This window comes from Salmo trutta, chromosome 13 (genome assembly GCF_901001165.1).
Source record: "Salmo trutta chromosome 13, fSalTru1.1, whole genome shotgun sequence".
Classification (NCBI taxonomy): Eukaryota; Metazoa; Chordata; class Actinopteri; order Salmoniformes; family Salmonidae; genus Salmo; species Salmo trutta.
The window spans coordinates 86,365,118-86,374,789 of record NC_042969.1 but is presented as its reverse complement, the minus strand read 5'-3'; the positions used below and the strand labels follow the sequence as shown (position 1 = coordinate 86,374,789).

Genomic DNA, 9,672 nt, shown 5'->3' with positions numbered 1-9,672 from the left:
CGTTATTGATTTTAAGATAGCTATGGCTAAAGTTAGGTGAAGTTTGTAGTGGCTGTTTACAGTAAACTGAAATATGGATTCCATTCTCCCCTGACCCACCCATAGACAACTTTCAGTCTGAGAAACCGTCAAATTTTGATTTTCCTGTTATTTTCTTCCTCCATTGCCGTGGTTTATGGCCATAATACCATCTCCGTTAACAAAAAAAACCCCAAAACACACATTACAAAATGCCATCTTTATCACTGTCAATACTTAACTAGGATCTTGTACATCACAGTACCCATGGAATTGCACGATACAAAGGCATGAAAAACAAAATTAAACATTAAAATAGATATAGCATCTTCAAAAAGCTAAATTTCATCTATAAATACTGTACTTTTTTTAGATTTACATTTTAAGTCCACTGTAGTTTCTTACAACAGAATCACAGATTTTTATATAGCCAGGAGAAAACCATAAAAACTACAAATCCAGATGAGCATGGTGTGACAAGAATAGTGTTGCGAAATTCTGTCAACTTTTCCTCAAATTTCCAAGGTTTTCTAGAAATCCTAGTTGTAGGATTACAGATTTCTTGCTGAACTCAGGAATCTTCCAACTGGGATTTCTGGAAAATCTAGGAATCTTTTTGAAATTTACCAGAATTTTGCAGCCCTAGACAAGAAAGAAACATCAACATCAACATTCTCTGGTCACCATTTTGTGACAAACACGTTAGTTTACAGTACAACACCAAAGGCCAAACGAGTTCTTCAAGCCGGGGTGGTCCGGTCCCCACTGACACAGGCCAACGTGTGTGTGTGTGTGGTGTGTGTGTGTGTGTGTGTGTGTGTGTGTGTGTGTGTGTGTGTGTGTGTGTGTGTGTGTGTGTGTGTGTGTGTGTGTGTGTGTCCATGGAAGAGCACAGAGGTCCCCAAAAGATGGTGCTGAATTTATTGGATGTCTTCCTCTGTCCATCGGTGCCTTGTCTGGCTCTGAAACACACACAAAACACAGTGTTAGAAGTCTCACACAGACAGACACTGTATTTCACAAATCAATGGAAACTACCAGAAAGATTATGAATGCATCCCACGTGGAACCCTATTCCCTGTGGGGGTGGAGAGCGAGGGAGAGGTGGGGGTGGAGAGCGAGGGAGAGGTGGGGGTGAGGAGCGAGGGAGAGGTGGGGGTGGAGAGCGAGGGAGAGGTGGGGGTGGAGAGCGAGGGAGGGAGAGGTGGAGAGCGAGGGAGAGAGGGAGAAGTGGGGGTGGAGAGAGAGGGAGAGGTGGGGGTGGAGAGAGAGGTGGGGGTGGAGAGCGAGGGAGAGGTGGGGGTGGAGAGCGAGGGAGAGGTGGGGTGGAGAGCGAGGGAGGGAGAGGTGGGGGTGGAGAGCGAGGGAGGGAGAGGTGGGGGTGGAGAGCGAGGGAGAGGTGGGGGTGGAGAGAGGTGGGGGTGGAGAGAGAGGTGGGGGTGGAGAGAGAGGTGGGGGTGGAGAGCGAGGGAGAGAGGGAGAAGTGGGGGTGGAGAGAGCGAGGGAGAAGTGGGGGTGGAGATCGAGGGAGAGGTGGGGGTGGAGAGAGAGGTGGGGGTGGGGTGGAGAGCGAGGTGGGGGTGGAGAGCGAGGTGGGGGTGGAGAGCGAGGGAGAGGTGGGGGTGGAGAGCGAGGGAGAGGTGGGGTGGAGAGCGAGGGAGGGAGAGGTGGGGGTGGAGAGCGAGGGAGGGAGAGGTGGGGGTGGGGAGCGAGGGAGAGGTGGGGGTGGAGAGAGAGGTGGGGGTGGAGAGCGAGGGAGAGGTGGGGGTGGAGAGCGAGGGAGAGGTGTGGGTGGAGAGCATTGGGAGAGGTGGGGTGGAGAGCATTGGGAGAGGTGGGGGTGGAGAGCGTTGGGAGAAGTGGGGGTGGAGAGCGTTGGGAGAAGTGGGGGTGGAGAGCGAGGGAGAGGTGGGGGTGGAGAGCGAGGGAGAGGTGGGGGTGGAGAGAGAGGTGGGGGTGGAGAGCGAGGGAGAGGTGGGGGTGGAGAGCGAGGGAGAGGTGGGGGTGGAGAGCATTGGGAGAGGTGGGGGTGGAGAGCATTGGGAGAGGTGGGGGTGGAGAGAGAGAGAGAGAGAGAGAGAGCGAGAGGTGGAGCAGGCCAGGGAGAGGTGGAGCAGGCAATGAAGGAGTTAGCATCAGAAGCTTATTGATAACTGCTGTTTTCTAAACCCATACCAGATGTTAATCAGTGCTGGAATTGATCAAGAAGGAAAATGGCTAGGAGGGAGGGGGAGGAGAAGGAGAAGTTTATTAAGGGTATCCCCCTAAAAGGCCTGTTCCCTATGTAGTGCATCACTTTAGATCAGGACCCAGATAGGGAATAGGGTGCCATTTAGGATTTAAGCTATGATTGGGTTATGGTACCCACCTGTGGCAGGTTAGGTTTCTCTGGTGTCTTCTGAAGCTGGAGAGAAGAAGAAGAAGAAGATAGACTTTTGTTAGACTTGTGGGCATTATGGGAATTCTCTGGTCTGGGACTGGAGTAGGAAGGATGGTTCATCTGCTTCTCCTAACTGGGGTTAGGTTTCTCTGGAGACTTCTGAAGCTAGAGAGAGAAGATAGGCATTATGGGAATTCTCTGGTCTGGGACTGGAGTAGGAGGGATGGTGCATTATGGGACTGTGTGTTGTAAATCAACGTTTGTGTTGAAAGAAGACAAATTCATCATGGCTCTGTGCAAAAAAAAAAAAAAAAAAACCTTCACAAAATCAGTGTTCACAAGCTGTGTTGCTGGCAGCATGTCATGTGTGCTCGCTGCCACACGGTGGCAGTAGTACTCTTCCCGAAAAACAACACATCAGTTCAGTGACAAATACAAACAGGGCCGACAGGAGACAGACAATGTGGTTAGCTCACGAACCTCTAATGTGAGAGGAAGCGTTCCAAAAACACAAAACACAAGGTGAGAAATGAGTCCGGAGAACAACAGTCAGACTACAGTACAGCAGACAGAAAAACCTAGTCATAGACAGCATGTCATCATGACCAACAACAACAAAAACGAGACAAGAGAGAAATTCGTAACTAAAAGCAGATGGAAAAATTGTAACCAGATTTCCAATGAACAGCGGCCACCATTTTTCCACTAATATAGATAGCTGCAGAACAGAACTACAGGCAGAATAGTTACTGTACCTGAGATTGTTCTCTTAGAAACTCAGGTAGCTGAAATTCACCTTTAAAGACCTGGAGAGAAAAAGGACTGGGTTTAGAGGCTAGGTAACATTTAAAGTCCTGGGAACACAAAGGACTGGGTTTAGAGGCTAGGTAACATTTAAAGGCCTGGGAACACAAAGGACTGGGTTTAGAGGCTAGGTAACATTTAAAGGCCCGGGAACACAAAGCACTGGGTTTAGAGGCTAGGTAACATTTAAAGGCCTGGGAACACAAAGGACTGGGTTTAGAGGCTAGGTAACATTTAAAGGCCTGGGAACACAAAGGACTGGGTTTAGAGGCTAGGTAACATTTAAAGGCCTGGGAACACAAAGGACTGGGTTTAGAGGCTAGGTAACATTTAAAGGCCCGGGAACACAAAGCACTGGGTTTAGAGGCTAGGTAACATTTAAAGGCCCGGGAACACAAAGGACTGGGTTTAGAGGCTAGGTAACATTTAAAGGCCCGGGAACACAAAGGACTGGGTTTAGAGGCTAGGTAACATTTAAAGGCCTGGGAACACAAAGGACTGGGTTTAGAGGCTAGGTAACATTTAAAGGCCTGGGAACACAAAGGACTGGGTTTAGAGGCTAGGTAACATTTAAAGTCCTGGGAACACAAAGGACTGGGTTTAGAGGCTAGGTAACATTTAAAGGCCTGGGAACACAAAGGACTGGGTTTAGAGGCTAGGTAACATTTAAAGGCCCGGGAACACAAAGCACTGGGTTTAGAGGCTAGGTAACATTTAAAGGCCTGGGAACACAAAGGACTGAGTTTAGAGGCTAGGTAACATTTAAAGGCCCGGGAACACAAAGCACTGGGTTTAGAGGCTAGGTAACATTTAAAGGCCTGGGAACACAAAGGACTGGGTTTAGAGGCTAGGTAACATTTAAAGGCCTGGGAACACAAAGGACTGGGTTTAGAGGCTAGGTAACATTTAAAGACCTGGGAACACAAAGGACTGGGTTTAGAGGTAAATTATGTAAAGGAACACATGGGCAGAAGATCCAGATCTCCAGACCTTCCATCTCTATCAAACTACAGATCTAGTGCAAACTAAACTAAAGAGTATGTGACTTAAAACCCAGATGAAACCTAAGGACTGAAACAATTTGGTTTTGACTTTCAACAACAAAGAAGCACTTTCATCAACTTCCACCGTTCTCCAAGAGTTGCCGGATTTTTCCTCGTTACCTAAGATTATTCCACTCCACATGATTCAAATTTTCTCCTGATATCAATCAACTATAACGCCAGTCTCGGCTCTAGAGTCAATGTATCAATTATCCACTTCCTCTCACTAAGTCCAGCAGAATGAGCTAAGCTAAGAGCAGTGTAGCTTTAACACTGTTGTTCTGATTGACTGGTAAGTGTTTTTTCCATGGCTAAGGAAACATTGACAGCTTTCTGCGACAGGTCTGGCTAAGGAAACATTGACAGCTTTCTGCGACAGGTCTGGCTAAGGAAACATTGACAGCTTTCTGCGACAGGTCTGGCTAAGGAAACATTGACAGGTCTGGCTAAGGAAACATTGACAGGTCTGGCTAAGGAAACATTGACAGCCTCCTGCGATAGGTCTTGGCATGTTAGTGACTTAGAAGATCAGTATTCAGTACACATGTAAGTAAGTCCTTCCCCCTGTCTCAACGATGGGGAGAGTGTTTGACTGGGGACTTGGCACAGTATTCAGAGATGACAATAGAGAGAAGAAGAGAAGAGAGAGGAAGAGAAGAGAAAGAGAGGAGAGAGAGAGTGAGCAAGAGAAGAGAGAGGAAGAGAAGAGAAAGAGGAGAGCGAGAGCAAGAGAAGAGAGAGGAAGAGAAGCGAGAGAGAGAGAGGGCGAGGAGTTGGCCAGCGCCGAAGCCCAGAACAGCAAAGGCAGGGGGAAGAGAGAGAGGAAGAGAAAGAGGCAGACAGACTAGAGAAAGACAGACAGACAGTATACAGAGAGACAGACTACAGAGCATGAGAGTGAGAGGGAGAAAGAGGCAGACAGACTAGAGAAAGACAGACAGACAGTATACAGAGAGACAGACTACAGAGCATAAGAGCCACAGAGAGAGGGAGAGGGAGAGCAGGGCATGAATGGGTTATGGTTAGCCTGGTGACTGGTGACATACAGTAGGAAGCAGCCAACATGTCGACATCTGGATGACGGAGCATTTCAAAGTACCGTGTCCACAGAGGGACAACATCAGAGAGAGGAGGCAGATGAGGAGAGAGAGAGAGGAGGCAGATGAGGCAGATAAGGAGAGAGAGGAGGGGAGTAGGGAAGAGAGGAGGGGAGAAGGAAGGAAAGGGGGGGGGGGGGGTTCAGTGTGACCTCATATCCTGGCTTCCACTACTGGCTTTGCAGTGTGTGTGTGTGTGTGTGTGTGTGTGTGTGTGTGTGTGTGTGTGTGTGCATTGCTATGTCTCGGCTGGTCGCACGGCCACATTCTAAGATGAAGACTCTCCTGTCTAGATAAACTCCTGGCCCAGGAGATGAAGACTCTCCTGTCTTGGATAAACTCCTGGACCAGGAGATGAAGACTCTCCTGTCTTGGATAAACTCCTGGACCAGGAGATGAAGACTCTCCTGTCTAGATAAACTCCTGGCCCAGGAGATGAAGACTCTCCTGTCTAGATAAACTCCTGGCCCAGGAGATGAAGACTCTCCTGTCTAGATAAACTCCTGGCCCAGGAGATGAAGACTCTCCTGTCTTAGATAAACTCCTGGCCCAGGAGATGAAGACTCTCCTGTCTTGGATAAACTCCAGGCCCAGGAGATGAAGACTCTCCTGTCTTGGATAAACTCCTGGACCAGGAGATGAAGACTCTCCTGTCTTAGATAAACTCCTGGCCCAGGAGATGAAGACTCTCCTGTCTTGGATAAACTCCTGGCCCAGGAGATGAAGACTCTCCTGTCTTGGATAAACTCCTGGACCAGGAGATGAAGACTCTCCTGTCTAGATAAACTCCTGGACCAGGAGATGAAGAATTCTTAAACACTTTTTCATCCAAAAACAGTGAGAGAGGAAGATATGGGGTAGTTCTGAGTAGCTAGACATGACAGACAGACAGGAGGTAGTTCTGAGTAGCTAGACATGACAGACAGACAGGAGGTAGTTCTGAGTAGCTAGACATGACAGACAGACAGGAGGTAGTTCTGAGTAGCTAGACATGACAGACAGGAGGTAGTTCTGAGTAGCTAGACATGACAGACAGACAGGAGGTAGTTCTGAGTAGCTAGACATGACAGACAGGAGGTAGTTCTGAGTAGCTAGACATGACAGACAGACAGGAGGAAGTTCTGAGTAGCTGGACATGACAGACAGACAGACAGACAGACAGACAGACAGACAGACAGACAGACAGACAGACAGACAGACAGACAGACAGACAGACAGACAGGAGGTAGTTCTGAGTAGCTGGACATGACAGACAGACAGACAGACAGGAGGAAGTTCTGAGTAGCTAGACATGACAGACAGACAGGAGGAAGTTCTGAGTAGCTAGACATGACAGACAGACAGGAGGTAGTTCTGAGTAGCTAGACATGACAGACAGACAGGAGGAAGTTCTGAGTAGCTAGACATGACAGACAGAGAGGAGGTAGTTCTGAGTAGCTAGACATGACAGACAGACAGGAGGAAGTTCTGAGTAGCTAGACATGACAGACAGACAGGAGGTAGTTCTGAGTAGCTAGACATGACAGACAGACAGGAGGTAGTTCTGAGTAGCTAGACATGACAGACAGAGAGGAGGTAGTTCTGAGTAGCTAGACATGACAGACAGGAGGAAGTTCTGAGTAGCTAGACATGACAGACAGACAGACAGACAGACAGACAGACAGACAGACAGACAGACAGACAGACAGACAGACAGACAGACAGACAGGAGGTACTGTATTTACCATAACCCTGCGTCAGGCTGTGACCAGGGAGGTGTGTGTTACTGTATTTAACATAACCCTGCATCAGGCTGTGACCAGGGAGGTGTGTGTTACTGTATTTAACATAACCCTGCGTCAGGTTGTGACCAGGGAGGTGTGTTACTGTATTTAACATAACCCTGCGTCTGGCTGTGACCAGGGAGGTGTGTGTTACTGTATTTATCATAACCCTGCGTCTGGCTGTGACCAGGGAGGTGTGTGTTACTGTATTTATCATAACCCTGCATCAGGCTGTGACCAGGGAGGTGTGTGTTACTGTATTTAACATAACCCTGCGTCAGGCTGTGACCAGGGAGGTGTGTGTGTTACTGTATTTAACATAACCCTGCGTCAGGTTGTGACCAGGGAGGTGTGTTACTGTATTTAACATAACCCTGCGTCAGGCTGTGACCAGGGAGGTGTGTGTGTTACTGTATTTATCATAACCCTGCATCAGGCTGTGACCAGGGAGATGTGTGTTACTGTATTTAACATAACCCTGCGTCAGGCTGTGACCAGGGAGGTGTGTGTGTTACTGTATTTAACATAACCCTGCGTCAGGCTGTGACCAGGGAGGTGTGTGTTACTGTATTTATCATAACCCTGCATCAGGCTGTGACCAGGGAGGTGTGTGTTACTGTATTTAACATAACCCTGCGTCAGGCTGTGACCAGGGAGGTGTGTATGTTACTGTATTTAACATAACCCTGCATCAGGCTGTGACCAGGGAGGTGTGTGTGTTACTGTATTTAACATAACCCTGCGTCAGGCTGTGACCAGGGAGGTGTGTGTTACTGTATTTAACATAACCCTGCGTCAGGCTGTGACCAGGGAGGTGTGTGTGTTACTGTATTTAACATAACCCTGCGTCAGGCTGTGACCAGGGAGGTGTGTGTGTTACTGTATTTAACATAACCCTGCGTCAGGCTGTAACCAGGGAGGTGTGTGTGTTACTGTATTTAACATAACCCTGCGTCAGGCTGTAACCAGGGAGGTGTGTGTGTTACTGTATTTAACATAACCCTGCGTCAGGCTGTGACCAGGGAGGTGTGTGTGTTACTGTATTTAACATAACCCTGCGTCAGGCTGTGACCAGGGAGGTGTGTTACTGTATTTAACATAACCCTGCGTCAGGCTGTGACCAGGGAGGTGTGTGTGTTACTGTATTTAACATAACCCTGCGTCAGGCTGTGACCAGGGAGGTGTGTGTGTTACTGTATTTAACATAACCCTGCGTCAGGCTGTGACCAGGGAGGTGTGTGTGTTACTGTATTTAACATAACCCTGCGTCAGGCTGTGACCAGGATGCTCTGAGAGGAGAGGTCATTCTTCAGTGAGAGTCACAGAGCTCTGCTTCTCAAACCACCACAGGCTTGGCACCAACCTGCTGGATGGATTTCTCTGACCCAGCCACGAGGCTTGAGCCGCCTGGTGTTGCCCTGCCCTTTGGTTCCCTGTGGGTGTGGCTGGTAATGCCTAAATAGCACCCTATTCCCTATGGGTTCTGGTTACAAGTAATGCACTATATATCTGGGAACTGTACCCTGGGTGAGGCTGTGCCATGGTGGGGGGAAAAAAATAATTCTCTCTCACTCACTCACTCACTCACTCACTCACTCACTCACTCACTCACTCACTCACGCTCACTCACGCTCACTCTCTCCCGCTCACTAACGAGTATCGCGATACTGGTAACTTACCGGCCATACTTTTAACCTGAGGTAATGTATAAAGAACCACAGTCAGTTAATGACGGGTCTGATTTTAGAGTGGAAGTAACGATTTAAAGAAGCAGAGCCTATGTCCCAAATAGCACCCTATTCCCTATATAGTACACTACTTTAGACCAGAGCCCTATTCCCTATATAGTACACTACTTTAGACCAGAGCCCTATTCCCTATATAGTGCACTACTTTAGACCAGAGCCCTATTCCCTATATAGTACACTACTTTAGACCAGAGCCCTATTCCCTATATAGTACACTACTTTAGACCAGAGCCCTATTCCCTATATAGTGCACTACTTTTAACCAGTCAGTCAGCAAACAGTTGGCTGCCTGCCTTTCAAGCCTTTCATCACCGTCCAGCTCTTTTCCCCTCGATAGGAACAACACTAAATCTGCATCCCAAATTACACCCTATTCCCTACATAGCGCACTACTTTTGACCAAGGTCCATAGGGAATAGGGTGCCATTTGGGACACTGACTGGATCGTCTCAGCCGACCGCGTTTCATTCAGTTTTAACAGGCTGTGCCATGGTTTTTTATGACCTCTTTAAGGAGAGCGGTTGACAGGAAGAGGCCTTATGAACTGGACTAGAAGACTGGTCTCCAGTGGATTTGGGAATATTATTGAGAGTGACGATGGTCTGGTTACTTTGTTCCTTGTTTTTTGTCAAGTCAATCTGTGGCTAGTCGGATACAGTCTTGAGCGTTTACCTGGCTGTTTCCCGGGAGAACAGAAAATAAGGAGGTATAATTCTGAATTCTGGCTCAGTTTCCACACTGCAGGGTGTTCCCGAAGAGAAGATCTGTAACATCCGTAATATGAGAGGCCAGAAAACCTGGACACATCTCCAGATCCAC

General features: G+C 48.2%; 1 protein-coding gene across 5 annotated transcripts in view; it reads right to left on the bottom strand.

Annotated features, from left to right (window-relative positions):
- Window positions 1-223: 223 nt before the first annotated feature.
- Window positions 224-9,672, bottom strand: part of LOC115206673 (protein-tyrosine sulfotransferase 1) — a 96,980-nt gene continuing 87,531 nt past the window's right edge. For 2 of the 5 annotated variants that reach the window (XM_029773861.1, XM_029773862.1), the window contains exons 4-6: window positions 3,154-3,204; window positions 2,387-2,422; window positions 224-980 (exon numbers count right to left, since the gene is read on the bottom strand). In XM_029773861.1, the coding sequence (XP_029629721.1) occupies window positions 939-980; window positions 2,387-2,422; window positions 3,154-3,204 (129 nt within the window). In that variant the 3' untranslated portion in view covers window positions 224-938. Of the gene's footprint in view, window positions 981-2,386; window positions 2,423-2,512; window positions 2,564-3,153; window positions 3,205-9,672 lie in introns of those variants that run through there. The other 3 variants (XM_029773864.1, XM_029773863.1, XM_029773865.1) reach the window with 3 other exon arrangements.